We start from the raw sequence: 17,694 nt of genomic DNA, 5'->3' as shown, positions 1-17,694 counted from the left end.
GTAATAATTATAATGGATTGGAGGTTTATCTAGCCCAGTAGGTAGTCATTGATAAGATTCAAAGGATATTATTTCTAAGGCAGCACATAGTGATTTTTTAATCAAAGTTCTTACACTGTGGATCTTAGTGTTTTCTGGTTTTAAAAGCTTTTGATAGATTTATCTGTGAATTTGTAGTTTACAGAGAAGATTACAGAGCTTGTGAAGACCTTTAATATTAGGTTGATTTTAAGAAGAGTTCTGTACATACAAAGCCACAAACAAACCACACTGTGTTCTAGGATGTTGCCTTTTAGGACCAAACTGACAGCACAGGGTTAAATGGGCTTGGAAACCAAGCAACTTTAATCACAGATACATCTGGTTTCATTAATTAAGCAACTTCCCTGTTCCATGGGAGAAACAGTGCAGTCCTGAAGAGAGGCTGGAGTGGGGTAAGGGAGTGAGACAGCTCATTACATGACCTCCTTGTGACTCTGTCCAGAAGTTGGGTAGGTCAGTATAGCAAGTCCACCTGGATGATGTGCAGTCTTGAGACTGGGATGTGGGATCCCCAAACATCTTTTGGGTTCACTTCTCTTGAGTGTCTTTATTTCTCACTAGAGTTGTGCCCTGTGTACCCATTTTGTCGCTCACATGTCCCTTGAGAGTGTCTCCCTGTACTGGGTTTCATGGCCAGGTTTTGGTAGCAGGGGGACTGCAGCGGTGGCTTCTGTGAGAAGCTGCTGGAATCTTTCCCTGTGTCCATTAGAGCCAATATCTACTGGGTCCATCTGCAATGGTAGTAGCATCTCTGTAATAACATAATTAAGAATGGGGGGTGGGGTGGAAATCCCCTGTGCAACACCAGAAGCACTTAGAGAAAGGTGAGAACAGTACTGCAGATGTCCAGATCAGCAAAGGAGAGGGGGAGCAGGTACTTCAGGCACCAGAGCAGAGATTCCTCTGAAGCCTGTGGAGGATGATGAGGGAGCAGATTTCCACCCACAGCCAAGGGAGGACCCCACACTGGAGCAAGGTGGAGACACCTGAAGGAGGCTGTGAACCCCATGAAAAGCCTGTGTGAGAGCAAGCTGCTGTCAGGACCTGCAGCTCATACCAGAGCAAGTTTTCTGGCAGGACTAGTAGTTCCTAGGAGGGGACCCACAAATGGAGTGGTTCATAAAGAAGGTGGGAAGGACTTACACTGGAGTTCATGGAGGATTGACTTCAACAGGAGAGACCCCATGCTGGGACAGGGAAAGAATGTGGGGAGTTCTCCTTCTGAGGGGAAAGGAGTGGCAGTGTATGATGAATGCACTGCAACACCCATTCCCTCTCCCTCTGTACTGCTGTGGGGTAAGAGGTAGAGAAAATTGAGATTGAAATTAAGCCCAGGAAGAAGGAAGGGGTGGAGGGAGGTATTTAGAGATTTGATTTTATTTTCTCATTACCCTTCTCTGATCTGAAACAAAATCTAATTTCCCCAGGTTGAGTCTTTGACTGTAATAGGCAAGTGATCTCCCTGTCCTTATCTCAGTCTGTGAGCCTTTTGTTACATTTTCTGTCCCCTGTTCAGTTGAGGAGGAAGAGCAGCTTTGGTGGGCAGCTGGCACACTGTATAGGGCTGGTTAAAGAATATTCCAGTCTTGGTGTGTTTGAATTCACTCAGTGCCAACAACTGCCTGTTGTCATCCCTGGTGCTCATAGTCTGTGCACCTCACAATTTCTCATTATCTTCCCGGTGGTGTTTACACACTCCTTAACAGGATGGTTGTGCTAAGTAAACCTCTGTTATTAAAACAAATTCCACACAGGCTCAACCTATTCCAGCTACCACACTGGACCGAAACAGGATACCTTTGGTCACAAGCATGTGATTTTGTGGCTGTGATCCTACAGTATGCTTGAAATTTTATTTTATTTAGAATTTTTAGTACAGCTAGTCTTAGTGTTTTTCTATATTAATATTTAGTTTTGTCAATCTAAACCAATTTTCATTCTATGGTATAGTGACAGGCTTTCTGGTTAGAGTAAACAGCACAGGTATCTTATTTCTTGATTTTAATGCAGCTTATACCTTTGTAAGCTCAGGAAATGTTATCTAGATGCCACCAATTCATGAAGAGCTGCAACTGTGTTTAAAGGTAACACTAATTTAGACTAATGATATCAAATTAAAGGAATAGCTGGAAAAGTATAGACAGTTGTCCATCAAAGAAAATTATCCCTTGTATCAGCATACAGTCTAAACCAGTTGGTTGAATTAAAAATCTGGAAGGCTAAATGTGACTTTTGATTGTAATCAGAAAAGAAAAAATTAAAAGTTTTACTTTGATTGATTTGTAGGTAGGGCAATGCATAACAGAATTAAATTGCAGCAACATAAATTTCTATTTCATATTAGGGAAGCTAGGAAAGCATAAAGTGTAATCTCTTCCTTAGAGAGTTTGTTGTTTGTTTTTTTTTTTTTAAAGAACAGATTTGGTAAACATGAGGTATCTCCTAAGTAAATGTCATTGTAGGTTTCCTCCCAATATTTTTATTTTTTTATCCCTAGCAGTAACTTGCTAGGGAGCGATGGTAAATGGTTTTGCAGACTTATTTACACTTTCAGGCAATGTCACATGGACTGTTAAAACCATGGTCATTATGTAAGCATTCATCATTATGTGTTAGCTGAATGCTTTGGTATGTTTGTGGTACTTTTTACTTGCCAATTGCAACTCAGTATGACATTGAATATACACAAGTCAAACCTGAGGAACTGCTCTACTGAACCTCATTAATAGCCACAGAAAAATGAAGGAAAGCAAAGATATCCTGCTTATCATTTCTGTGATACCAAGGACGTCAACATTGCATTATTTTTTTTAATAAACTGGAGGCCAAGTTTAAATGAAGAGCTTAAAAGAGCATCTCTGAGTTCACAGAAGTTTTCCTTCTCTTAATACATGGAGACAATCCTTTCAAGCTCCACAAACATTACAGTGCTTCCAAGACAGTTGCAAAATGTATCAATAAAGGCTTAAGGCAACTTCAGTCAAAGAATTTCTTAAATTATATGTTCTTGCTTAGGCTCAAGACGATATATCTATCTGTAATACTTCAGAAAACTTTACTTAAGTCTTGCTGCAAGAATTCTGCCTCAGTGATCTCTGGCTATTGTTCAAATATAAATTGGTGACTTTTGTTCAGATGAACTATGGAATACATCCCAGACTGGTAGGATGGCTCTAGTAGGGATATTTTTTGATATAAGGAAAGAGGTGCTTCTAAAAATGTTTTGATTCTATTGTATGATGTATATTTAAAACACTTTTTAAAATGTCTTTGTTTTTTCCCCCATTGATAACAAATAAAGTATACATTAGGCAAAATATGTAAGCTGAACTGCTAAATTTGAGGGACTGCTTTTAATTTCATTTCACTATTGGATAACCATCTTCACTGAACTGTGACACTTTTTTTTTTTTTTTCCTCCCTATGTCAGAGTCAGTTATAGACAGGTTTGATCATAAAGGAGGAAGTTTCAGACATGTCCAGAGCTCATGTCATATTCTACCACTGACATACAGAATGTAACAATTTACTTTCAGAACTTTATACTGTTATTTGCACATATAGTCAGTAATCCAGATGTTTCCTTCTGTCCAGCTCCTGTAAATTTTTGAGCTTGAAGATGGAAAAGGAGACAAGAAAGCTGTCTGAATCTGATATGTGAAAAGAGAAAGTATGGTAATGTGGCTGTATCACAGGAGATTTCTCTAGTCTGATTATATGTGTTTATAAAAGTTTTCATATCACTTGTATAGATGAATTTAGGAGGTGGGTTTTTTTGTTTGTTTGCTTGGGGTTTTTTTTCTTAGAGAGTACATTCAGTCAGACTAAATTATGATTAACTTGTGAAGTTCTCAAAACTGGCAGTTCAGACATGATTTAGCCAATGCTGCTGTGTTCTCTGTTACAGGGTTCAACATTAACATGTCTCTTTCTTTTGTAATCATGTAAGCAGTTGATTTAAATTTAAGCACTTGATTACTTCTTAGGCATGTATATAATTTAGTTGGGCTGGAAGATCACTTACCTATAGTTTTGTGGTATTTTAGACACACAGAACAGAGGAGCCAGCAAAAGGAAATGCTGTACTTGTCCTCATACTTAAAAATAAGGAAGAACTGATTTGGTATATAAACCAACCTTGGCTGCAGTGACCATGAATTGTAGAGTAAAGGAGCCTAAGAGGAGGTGGTAAGGAAAAAGCAGGAACACAACCCTGTTCAGGAGAACAGACTTTGGCCTGTTCAAGGATGTGCTTAGAATGCCATAGGAGACAATACTGGAAAGAAGAGGGATCTAAAGGAGCTGGTTGATTTTCAAGGATCACTTTCTCTATGCTTATGAATAGTCTGTCACAATTAACAGGAAAACAAAGGCAGCCAGAGGCCTGTATTAAACAAGGAGCTCCTGGCAGAATGAAGATAAAAAGGAAGATGAATGCAAGGACAGTTGACCCAGGGCAAACATGGTGACATGATTTGAGTATGAAGAATTAAGAAACTGAAAGCCCAGCTGGAATGGAATCTGTTGAGGGTCATGAAGGACAGCAAAAAGGGCTTCTACAGGACTTCAGGGCTATGTCGGCAGCAAGAGAAAGATTAGATAAACTATAGGCCTGCTGCTTAGTAGGGCTTATGACCTGGTAAAAATAGAAGTTGAAGAGGATGATGTACTGAAAGTTTCTTCTGCTATCGTCTTTACCAGTAAACTTTGCCATGAGCAACACCAGGCCCCTGAAAACATTTTACAAAAGTCATGCTTCTGTAATGGATCACTGCATCTAGTGAGACACCCAGATACTGTAGCTTGGCGATTATCCCTTTTCTAATGAATCATTAATTTGTTGGATAATTTGGGCTCTATGTCTGAGCCTGGATGTGTGTGAATATTTGTGTTGCATGTAATTACAATGTGTGTGTGCTTTTTTTTTGGTAGTACTGTATCCAGTGGTTAATCATAAGAAGAAGATATTTTAAGTTATTTAACATTTTTAAAGGCTTTTAAGGAGTATAGAACAGCTATTAGCTGACCATGAATAAGTTTAAGATACAAATTAAATGAAAGCTGTATTTGATACATAAGAATGCTAAGAAGCTTTGAAAGAGCTTTTTGAGTGCAGAAGAAAGATAGCTGAGTTTACGACAGACTACATTAATGTTAGTCATACAATTATAGAGCATGGGTTGCCTTTAGGAGGAGTGTCTGACCTACATTCATACCAGAGGAGATCCAGCAATCTTTTTCCTAGTAAGAAGTGTTGACTTTGTTTTGCATGTTTTTGATCATAGTCTATGCACTGTAATTTCTGAATGAAATATTTTACAGCAGAACTTATCTACTAGAGCGAAAGACATTTTTCATAGTTTTACATTTCTATTTTATATTCTTTGCTCAAATAATTTAATCTCTGTTTTATGTAAATATACTGCATATATAACAATAAAAAGATCACTAGGTGAGACTGGAAAGAAACTAACTGTCAAGCAGCGTCCTTGAAAAAGTAAATCATGGAACATAGTGTAGAAAAAACAACTCCTACCAAGATTTGTACAAGCACTTCAAAATCTGAAATGTAGACTGGAAGAAGCTAAATTGGACTAGGACTGCTATTTTAAGGTGGTTCTTCCAGACATGAGGAACAACAACAAAAATAAAACACTATTAATTATTTCATACTTCTTCACAGTAATTGGTATACTTTACCACTCTATTAATTGAAATTGAACTGTGAATCAAAATGGAATGCATATATCTATTAAAGATATATAAAATAATTAAGGTAAAAATAGTGACTCAAACTTGAATAAAAATGAGGAGTGGGGTATTTTTTCCGTGTGTTTGCTCATTTCAAAGGATGACTTCATGTCCAGTTTGTCATTTACATTGTTAAATTGTGCAGAGATTTAGTTTTTCTCCCTGATCAGATTGAATCCTAAATAACTTTTCTTCTGTAAATAGCTATTGTAACTAAATAAAACATACTACTTCTGCAGAGTAATTAACAAAATAAAAGTTATATTTTCTCTTACAGATGATAGATGTGATGATATCAAACAACTCTACCATTCACAAATACAGTATTTTGGTTTCAGGTTACTGTCAGCTATTCTAGCTTAAATGTTTTATATTTGTATCACAGCTTTTTTGTCATGATGATGTGAAAAATTTAATTACTGTAGAGATGCAAGCATAATTACGATAACCTTATTTTTAATCTTTCCTGGTAGGATTTTGGAGATGATGGGTCCTTGTACATTACTAAGGTTACCACAACTCATATGGGAAATTACACCTGCTATGCTGATGGCTATGATAAGCTTTATCAAACTCATATTCTCCAAGTGAATGGTAAGGAAAAATGTTTTAATTACTAATTCATAAGAGACTTGGATGTGGATTTTGTTGGTCTGTTGTTGCTGTGTTATTTTTTTAAATATTGTGTTACAGAAAAAGCGATACAATTATTTTTCCTTGTTGATTTCCTATAAAGAACATTCCAAAACAATAAAATACAAGAATCTTCATTTATTACTTCCATATAAATAATAGTTATTAAAAGTAGTAAAGATAGTCCAGAGGACTTGATATGCACTGTGAACTGTTCACTTGTGAGGATGCTTAGTATGTCATCTGCAGAATAATAAGTGGGTTTATGTATACATAGATGCACACACACAGATAAAGTAGTTTTATTCATTTAGTAATTCTGGAGAACACACTACAATTAATTATTGCATCAATCTCCTGTGTTTAAAATGTTGAATTTAATGTAAGATTAGAATAATGCACTACACTGGCAGTTTTGTAAGTGATTTAGACTTCTAAATTCACATTTATTATTTTAAAATCTAAGCATGATTTGGAACAGTTGGACTCAATGATCTTAAAGGTCTTTTCCAACCTTGTAATTCTGTGATTCCATGACTTGAGATCTTGATCTTTACATTTTCCTACATTTGTCCAAGTTCTAAGGACCACTTTACTGGACTCTGCAGTTGGAGAAAACGTAACTTCAGTTGTTACTGGTTCCCTGAAGACAGGCCTGTCTCTTCTCTTGAACCATAGTATGACTTTTTCCTATGTGCAAGTTTTTTTCTAAATTATTTTAAACAGTTATTCTCCTCCATTGATGAAGATTCAAAGGGTCCTAAAGGACTTCATTTCCAGTGAGGTGTAATGTCTTTTTTTTTTTTTTTTCATTCAAGTGACCTTCTGGTTTCCTGTTACTTCCACGTTCATATTTTTTTTTAACTCTTAAGTCTACCTTTCTGCACTAAACTGCCAGTATGCTGTGCTGGTGTGTAATCCTATCCAGAATCATGTTTGCACTCAATCTTTTGCAAATTTACTTTGCATTAACAGGCTTTAACTTTTTCCTGAAGCATATTCTATACCTATTTTTTTGGCCACTACTGTTGCTGTAATTTTTTGTTGGTCAGTTGTATAAGCTCTTATTATAACTGACTTTTCTTGATATCTCATCCAAAAATTTGGAAATATTTTCTGATTCTCATATCTTTCATCGATATTCACACCAAGTGTAGCTTCCAAGACTGTTTTACTTCTCTCTCAATACGATTAATTCTTTTAATAGCCTTTTTTTTCACCTTTGTTGTCTATATCCTTCACAATTTAATTGACTTCTGACTTTGTTCAGTGCTTGTTTGCATTTTTCTTAACATGCCTCTGTCATTCCACTTTTATCCACCTTCCCCTCAACCCCAACACTTTGTCCTCGTTGAACAAATAAATGACATCAACATCTAAGGAATTAGTTTCTGACTTTAAAAAGTCAGGCAGCAAATACTGGCTAAACTAATGAGAAGGCTAAAGTGAGGTTTACTTGTATTTTAATTCCTGCAGATACAGCAGAATTATTGGAATTGTTAGAAGGTCCTTGACCAACTTTCTTCCATTCTGTTTCATGTTTTGTGTTTTACCCTACTTTATTAACAAAATTACATTTTTGTCAACACATTTCCTACCTATTACAATGTGTTAAGAGTCTTGAAGAAGTGCGTTGCAACAGCTGAAATACTAGGATTTTTCATGTTTGGCTCAGTTCCACACACAAGGAGGCAAAACTCTAGTTGCAGAAGGTTTTCTGTAAGACTAGCAAATAATCAATTAAAATAATTTGTCCCAGGTGAAGGAGGATAATTGTAGATTTTTTTCTAGTCTGTTACGAAATTATATATTTAATCTGGAAACCACTGTAAGCCTATAGCTGCTTTGTATTCTTCATATCAATTTAAATTTGTCCAAACAAATTAACTAGTCCATCTTTCCTCTGCTCAGATAGCTGCTCTTACACAAACTTGCGCTGGTGCGGTACTGCCCAATACTGTTTTGGAAATTGATTTTTTGGGGAAGGGAAAGGAGAAAGGAATCCTTTTGAGCAATAAGCTCATTTGCTGTGTGTATTGTGGATAAATGGGGATAAAACCCTCTAAGATTAAAGGTCAGATGAACAGCTCTTCCACAGTTTAGATCTGGACATCTGAGCAGTAATCCTCCTAAGCCCAGGCATGGTGGTGTCAGTTCTTGCAGCTATAACAATGACTAATTAATATGATGATACTTGTATTAACAGAAGAGTCAGGCAAAAGGTTAATGACATAATGAGGCTCCGTTGATCACAAATATCTAATGTGTAAGTTCAGAGAAAACACAATGTAATTAGATTTTAAGGTCTTTCTTGATTTCCATTTTTGTAAGTCTATTTATTTTTAGGAAAAAAATACATTAACAACGCTGCAAATATCAAATATATATGTTTAATTTTTGTTTTCTTTTTAGATTAAAGTGTTTAGGTGGGGTTTTGGGTTTTTTTGGGGCGGGAGGGTTTTTTTAGTTTTGAATTTCCTGGTACTGTAGTAAAGAATAATGTTCTTCCTTTGGAGTCTTAACAATACATGTAAAAATGTTTTATGGTGAGAAAATTCAGTTTAACTGTATACAAATAATATTGTAAATTAAATATCTTAATATTATAATAAGTTGGTATTTAACCTTTTTTGTATAAACTATAAAAAGAAACAATCCAAAATACAAAGTTGTAACGGTGCAGTTTCACTTCAATTCCAAATCTGCTCTAAAACGAACATATTATAGTGTATGTTATACATTAGCTTAATATATATGTATCACAAATGTGACATTTTTCTTTCTGTTTATGTATCAACAATGTTATTGTAATCCCTGTGTTTTCATGCTGATTTACATGACATGATTTTTGCAGAGAGGTGACAAGAATTTTCCCCACCTCAATTAAAAGACAAAAGACCTATTGAAAAACACAAAAGTTTTGGTATATTAAGGTAAAGAAAAGTGTCCAGACATTCAGCCAGATATAAATAGGTGATTTAAGGTGTCTGAAGAATTACTAACCACCTTTGTTTTTCAAAACGTAATATCTCAGTTTAATCAAAAAGGAGAGATATTGCATGCAGCAATAGGTTTTTTGTTGGCTGGTTGTTTTTTTTTTTAGTGCATACATTCTCCCCAAATTCCAGACTGTTTTGTCCTTTTAGACTTTAAAAAAATTAGACTGTTAGAAAATTTCTCTTCTCATGCACTCAGTAAAAATCTCTCCCGTAAGTTTTCGTATCCAATGCATATGCTTCGCTGGCACAAAACAGACAAGAAATATCTTTACATAGTCAGAATGCAATGACTTGCAATGTTTTACCATTTGATCCTAAAAGTTGTTTGTGTTGCTGATGTGCTGGAGAGTATTAAATGATGGAAATCTTGTCTCTAAAGAGATAGAAATCCTGTTTCTTGAGGCAAAGGGGAGAAATAAAGTCTTTGTCTTTGAAGCAGTAGGAAATCTGTAACATTGGATAGGCTGCTAAAGGATCTTCTGTCAAGAAATGCTGAGCAGGACAGATGTGAAAATTGGACCCTGAGAAGTGAGTCAGAATAAAATGGGGAGCCCAGATCCTGAAAGAGGTTCAGGTAATCTGATCATACAGTTGGGTTGGGCTCAGTATATCTAACACAGCAGGGAAGGCAAGGTCTTACTATGGAAAACACAGAGCCTATGGGAGAAGAGAAAGAAATGGAAAGTGGATGGGAAACAGGAATGTCAGACTTGAGATGGAAACTAGAGATCCACATCCATAAAAGAAAACTCCCTTCCAGAAACTCAATAAAATCTTAAATCCCAGTTCTTTATATGCTCCATCTCTCAGCTGGTAATCTAATCAACTAGCAGGCATAATTTTGGCATTTTTAATCTTCTTCCATGTTCTTCTATTACATTTTTGTAGCTAAAATATTAGGGTTATGTGTAATTTTATTTGAAATGACCCTCATTTCTAACTAGGTTTAAAATATCCCCAAAGCCTAATGATTTTCTCATGCTATCTGAAATACATTTGTGTATTTCTTGCAATGTAGAAATCTATGCTCTAATAGGACAGCGTGCTGGGACATTTTTTGTAAACAGTTGGATAGCAGTTGAAAATATTTAATCTTGTGCCAAAATAGACACAGTTAATTTTTGATCTTGTTGCCTTCTTTCATTATCAACTGACACTTCATCCTCTTCCCAGCTGTGTTTTATGACACCAGCTAAGAATTCCACCTTTTTAAACCTGCATTAAATAAAAATTTGGGGACAAATATATATGCTGCTTTAATCTCCATTACAGTTAATTTTTTTTATCATTGGAAACAACCTGAAGCAAGTTCTCTCTATACAGAATTAAAGATCAATAATTATTCTGCTAAAAAAAAATCTACACAGCAAGAGTTTTTCATCTTGCTTAATCATTGATTGCCAATAGGAATATGACCAGTGTGATGTCATATGTCATCTGCCAATACGCGATATGTAGCAGTTTTTTAGCTGGTAAGCATATACTGCAGCAAAGTTTCCAAACCTTGTAAAAGCGATGTCAATGGTTCCTATACTTCACTCATAATGAAACTCAGAAAACTTAGTCTCTCCTGTTTACAAATGTCCCATTTAACCTCTTCATTAATGATCTGTATGATGGGGCAAAGTCGTGCCTTCAGCAGGTTTGCAGATTCTGCAAACCCAAGAGGAGTGGCTGATACACTGGGGGGGTCATGCTGCTGTTCAGGGGGAACTTGACAGGCTGGAGAAATGGACCAGCAGGAACCTCATGAACTTAGTCAAGAAGTTCACCAATTTCATGGATCAATATATGCAGGGACCACCCAGGTGGAAAGTGCCTTGGCAGAAAAGGACCTGGGGGTCCTAGTGGACACCAGGTTCAATGTGACTCAGCAATGTGCCCACGTGATAAAGAAGGGGAATTGTACACTAGACACAGGAGGTTCTGTCTGAACGTCAGCAAACACACCAGCAAACTGTTTTTTTTTTTACCATGAAGGTGAATGAGCACTGGCACAGATTGCTCAGAGAGTTGGTAGAGTGACTACTTGAAGATATTCTAAAATCTAGATATGGTCTTGGGCAACTGGCAACTGACTGTAGGTGGCCCTGCTTGAGCAGAGGTGCTAGACAAGATGAAATCTATTTTACTTTAACTGTTACGTGATTCTGTGATTACTTATTTTATAAAGGTACGATGGATTGTTGACAGGTGTGTTGGAGAGAGGGGAAAGGTGGAAATTAAGGTGTTAATAGGTTTTTGAGATAGGACAGTTACAACTTCTGCATCATAACTTACTGGTTGTAAGTTATTAATATTTTATAAGAAATTTAAGGACAAATAAAAATCTTGCTCCTCAGTCTCAATCCATTGAATTAGAATTCAGGCTTTTTTCGTTAATAGGACAGGTGGTGAAAAGACAGTTTTCTCACAGAACATTCTTTGTTACAAAAATTCACTGTGACGCAGTTTAGCACTGAATGTCACTGATTATGTGACTAATACCACACCTGTATATTGCACTGTTGTTATACAACTCTACATGATTCCTTAGAATTGATTACATTTTTTTATACTCTTCTTTACTAAATTGTAATTGTTTCATGCTTTCAGTTCCCCCAGTCATAAGAGTCTATCCAGAGAGCCAGGCAAGGGAGCCAGGTGTCACAGCAAGCCTTCGGTGCCATGCTGAAGGGATTCCCAACCCACAACTTGGTTGGCTGAAGAATGGAATTGATATTACTCCAAAGTTATCCAAACAGCTAACTCTTCAAGGTAAAGGGACATTTTTATTGTTTTCTACAGGTTGTGAATGCTTTATCAGTGCATTCTTTCCATACAAGCCGTCCTTCTTATACATTTAACCAAGAGCTGAAGTCTAAGCTAAAACATTTCAGAAGATATCTTCCAGTTACTCCACAAGACACCTGTTTTCTCTGTTTTCTCTTTATTATAATAATGATTTTACTTTCTGGCAGGACTACCAGTAAATTCTGATATGCTCTTCTCTACTCAAAAATGTGTAGTGCAAACAACACAAGACCCAATCCCAACCCAGTATTAATTAGAATTTGTCACTACAACTATGTTAATATAATTCAGTGAGTATTTAACACTACTATTTAAATTGAGAATCAATGTTTTTGTCTGTAAACATTTTATTCTAATGCACTGATGTTATTCTGTTTATTCTTCATGAGTCCAGATTTAAATTTAGATCAGAACATGAACCAAACTTTAGCTTTACTGAAGCTCAATTGGAAAGAGAAGTTTTAATTGAAGAGAAGGTTTTTTACTGATAAGAATCTCAGTGATACTTGGGGACCTGGGGGTGGAAAAACCAGGAGAAATACCTGAAATGGATGTGCTGTTTTCTGAGGGGTCCCAGCAGAGCTCCAGGGGAGTGCAAAGGCATTGCACATATAGACATGGGCACAAAAATACCCAACCACCCTCACAAAAAACCCCAAATAAACCAAACAACAATAACTAAACCCATCCTATAGGAAAGTTTTACATTTAATACATAATCTAGGCCAGTCTGTGAATCTTCAAGTCCCAGCAAAAAAATGAACCCTACCAGCACAAAACCTTCCAGCTTCTGCAGTTTATTTGAACAGCCAGCTGACGTACAACTTCTGAAGTTGTTTCCATAGACTGACTCCTACACCAACATAGGTGTAAAATCCCAATTCACCCTTTCTTCTGTTGTTAGACTATACTTACCTGAATATACAACCAGGTGCCGCTGTTTACTAGTAACAAGTAGTGTTATTAAAATTATTTATGTTGGAATTTTAGGTCAGTATCTTTCATTGAAACCTGGGTTATTTTGTGTAAAGCTAGTAGTAGTGTCATGACCAAATGTAATATAGTAAAAACATAATATTTACCTGATTGAAAATACAACCATAGTCATTTGAACACATATAAAACCTCTGAGTGATATCTGGTTCTGATGTGCAAAGTCAGCTGAGGTATTCCAGATATCTGTGAGATGAATAATAGTGTACATAATTCACTAGCCAGTTGAATACACTTGGATTAGGTTGGCATATCTCCAAGTTATGAAGTCAGGAATGAAAATGCTTTAATTAGTATGAGCTGAGAAAGCCTTCTGAATGTATAATCTGAAAGCACTGTAGCATGTCTGCATGTTGAATTTTTCCTCTCCTTTCAGCGAATGGCAGTGAGGTTCACATTAGCAATGTGCGCTATGAAGATACAGGAGCATATACTTGTATTGCAAAGAATGAAGCAGGGGTGGATGAAGACATTTCTTCTCTTTTTGTAGAAGATTCTGCTCGAAAGACCCGTAAGTATTATGAAAAGAATAAAAATACATGTTTAATTGGCATTTAAAATTATAAAATGCTAAATAAAATCAGTATGTATAGATAAAAACCTCCAAAGTTTAAACAATCATATCCAAGAGTCAACGAAGGCAAAGTGCATAACCTGAAGTTTATTTAGAAGTAAAATTAAATCTGAGTCTTTCTGGAAATTGACATATTTGTCAGATTGTTAAAATTTGGACAGTTTCTTCGTGATATATTTGTTGTATATGAAGGGAATATTAAGGGAAAAAGGAACTGGGTGTATAAACAAGGCAAAGCCTGGTGTGGTTTCTGGGTTGGTAGGGTTGTGGGAGGAAGACCTTTTACAGTTTTCTTCCTGTATATTCTTGAGATATACCAAGAGTCAAACTTGACCCTCATGACATGAGTGTCATCATAGGACATGATCTCCCCTGACAGAATGCTCAGCAGGTCCAGATCAATTCCGGCATGCCCATGCTGTCTTGTGTCCAGATAACTGTGGAGCAACAGTGGCCACATTCACTTGCTAAACTGGGAGTTCAATCTGTCAAAGAAATCCCTACCACTACTAACAAGCAGCTTGCTTTACCCTCTATTAAATGGTAGTAAGGTTTATAAACCCTTTTACCTATTGTTAGTTTGCATTGGTATTTCTTTCCCCTTCCCTTTCTTTTCTCTGCTTAGAAAAATCCATCCCTGAGTTTACACTTCCCCCATTTGCTTTTGCTTTTTTTTTTTTGTTCTTTTTTCTTTCAAATCTGTTACTTTAATGAATACTACATATTCATTAGAAATATATCTAGCAAAATGATAGTTGTTTTACTGGTGAGCCTGATTGCATTAACTTAAGGCATTCCTGTTTATCCAGAAGCTTATTCACCAGTGATGAGTACTTGACAGAAGATACTAGAGGCAGAATTAGTAGCACTACAAGTCTGCCCAACAGCTCCTGTCACAAGATGCTGAGTTCAGTTACATATAGTTTTGTTAAGCTTTACCCATTCCAGAGGAAATCTTTCATGCAGGAAAATTTTATATTCCAAATGTACATATCTTTACTTAACTGCTTTCAGTAACGCTAATTATAACTGTCATTTCAAAACTCTTAACATGAGGGTTTTTTTGTTTTGCTTAGTTTCTTTTTAAAGTGTCATGAAAAAGACTGCTCAAATATTTCTGGGCAGGCAGCTGAGGATAAATAAGTTGTTTGATGAAGCTGAATTTCTAGTTCTCTCGTGATACAAAGTAGCTCAGTCACCTCCATTTGCCTTTTGCAGCCTGTAAAAAATGTTGTGAATGTTGCCAAATTACAAACCCCTGAAAAACTAGGATTTGTTTATGCTTGATAAAGACTTAGGGTTTTTAACAACAAAACATTTATATCCAACTGTACAGTTTCCATGTATTTTAGGTATTCAGGAGACAGAGCTATGTAACTACTTGCCGTGATTATGCAGGAATACCCGCACCTATGCATAATACCGTTTACAGAAATTGTTCTGTGATGCAATAATTTATAACAGCTGACTTTACAGGATTTGTAAAATTATGTGCAATACAATGAACACTGCTTGTAACAAATGCTTTAAACTCTATTAGCAGTGAGTTGTTATGATGACCACTGGTGTAATGAAAAATGTAAATGAAAGAAGACAGAATATAAACAAATTAACTTCTAAGACAATTCATCCAGAAGACAGTGTCTCTTTCTTTCTTATAAAAGTCATTTACTTTGAAAGTTCTATGTCATATGTTGAAAGGGAGGCATTACCATTATGTTTCCTTGGTGTCTGAACATGGTTTCCTAAAATCCATGGATGTCTAAATACACATGTAGTTGTATGTCTGCGTAATTGTATTATTATAGGTGTAATAGATAGTTACATGAGATGTTTACTCTGGTACTCTGATTCACTTACTTTGAGTCAGAAACTCATTTCTGTGCATGCAAGAAGTCTAAGATACATAATACTAATAAAAGTAATTACTGTCGATATCATGGCAACTACGTGAATATACTGCCTTCACAGGTAGAAAATTTTGATGGAAGGTGTTTAAAAAATCATCCCTTTAAAAACAGGAGTTGCTAGCATTAGAACATTGAACAGTAGAAGATCTTGGTTATTAAGTCTTGCATTTTTAAATTTTTTTTTTAATATTTCTCCCCCCAAAAATGGTTCATGCAGCTAATTAGGGATTACTAGGGAAGACAATGACTACCTGGATAGGACTGTGGGCTTTCTTTCCCTCACCCACAAATTTTAAGGACAATGTTTCTGCTTCTTAAATCTAAAGCCTGTTGGTTAGATCACAGGTTACCTTCAGAAGACAGTTGTGGGTGATGTAAATGTGATTTCATATGACCTGGTATAACCCGTATACCATATCTCTAGTTCTTAGATGACAATTTTGTAAAAAACATTGGTTTTAATCCTCACTTAAGAGAATAAAACAGACATGTTGCTTTTTTAATCTTTGTTTTGGTTTGGGTTCCCCCTTCCTTACTGGAGTACTCCCTTCTGGAATTCTTATGATAATGCTTTGAACAAAAGTAGAACCGACTCTTTCTATCTTGCCAATTAATCTGGGCCTCTCTACTTTTTAAATGTTGCATAAGGTAAAAATCATTGCAAAATAAAAGCATTTCAGAACATTGAGTTAGTTGGCTATTCAGCAGGTAGTGGAAAGTTTTACAGTGGAGCTCTAAAATATAAAGTACAATTGCATTACATTGAGCGTGACAGTAATTTTATAAGTCAAATAAAGAAAATAGAACACGGTTCCATTTTTACCGATGTATGTATTTTATTTCCTAGACAGTTTAACTTTCAAAGGAAATGGTCACTTTTGTACTGACCCATTATATATATGTGTATGAAAGCTTTTGGGTTTTAATGCTATTTTGCATAATAAGCTAAATTTTTAATAATTATCAGTGGAATTTTTTTTTTAACACATCCCACGTTTGTTACATAGAAAAATCAGTAGAGCCCTTTGAGAAAAACTTTATATATGTAACAGAAAGGGTATAGCTAGCTCATTCATTTGGAATGGGTAGTGTAAACAGCTCCTAAGAGAAAATTTTGCATTTTCTGCACTTCTGCCTAAATGAAAATCAGTGTCATTATGTATAAATAAATTGATAAATAGTAAGTGGAGCTTTCCTTCACCTGTGTGCCTAAAATTATCAGATTGCTAGATTTTCAAAATTTACAGCATCGCTTACAGGAGCATCTAATGCATATGTCTGTGTTATAAACAGTAAAGAAAAATAGTGAATGGCAAACCTATACTGAACTGTGGAAAGTGTGATGCTAGTAGAAAAAATAGAAATGTATAATGGAGCGTATGAATTAGGGGTGCCGGGATATTCTTTATTTTAAAGTTTACATTTTCAAAACTTAAATTCCATTTTGCAAGAAAAGTCAATATACTTTTATGATAATGATTCATCATCAAGATGGCAATTTGAGATGGCAGTGAAGGAAAATGCTGTGCAAGTGCTCAGTCATCTAGGCCTGTTCAATAGAAAGCAGCAATGAACATAGAACCATTGTTCTGTCACACATAGGAAAATTTTTATGATGGATGGCAGTCTCAAGAGTAGTTTGGCCTCGTCTTAGCACATCAGCACATGTGCACTAAAAAAAAAAAACTGAAAATGTTTTCATTTTGAAGTTGTCTCAGATGAGAGAAATTATGTTCTTTAAAATACCTTAATTTCAGCATTGTTTTTTAGAATTCTGTTTTTTACATTGTTTTTACATTCTGTAGCTGAATTTATCTATACTTAAGATCTATTTCCAAACACATATGCACTTTTTTGCTAGATTTGGGGAGTCGTAAGGGAAATACTTAGCTTACATTACATATATAAATGTGTGTTAGAAGCACTGGCTGATAAAAATCTGTTGCTGTCTATTATTGGATCTTACTCATTCCTTTGATTTTGACCATTTAAATTGAAA

The 17,694-nt window shown here is 35.7% G+C and overlaps 1 protein-coding gene across 1 annotated transcript in view; it reads left to right on the top strand.

The window, feature by feature from the left end:
* The window catches only part of FSTL5 (follistatin like 5), a gene marked incomplete at both ends in the record, with an annotated part of 247,105 nt that overhangs the window by 180,759 nt on the left and 48,652 nt on the right, over nt 1-17,694 (top strand). Inside the window, 3 exons of the mRNA XM_084263325.1 lie at nt 6,267-6,387; nt 12,021-12,182; nt 13,588-13,722. Of these exons, the coding sequence (XP_084119451.1) occupies nt 6,267-6,387; nt 12,021-12,182; nt 13,588-13,722 (418 nt within the window). The remainder of the gene's footprint in view (nt 1-6,266; nt 6,388-12,020; nt 12,183-13,587; nt 13,723-17,694) is intronic.

Source organism: Gallinula chloropus (assembly GCF_964237585.1).
Source record: "Gallinula chloropus genome assembly, chromosome: 4".
Classification (NCBI taxonomy): domain Eukaryota; kingdom Metazoa; phylum Chordata; class Aves; order Gruiformes; family Rallidae; genus Gallinula; species Gallinula chloropus.
Note: the sequence above shows the minus strand (reverse complement) of the source record. Positions and strands in the feature narration are given on the sequence as shown.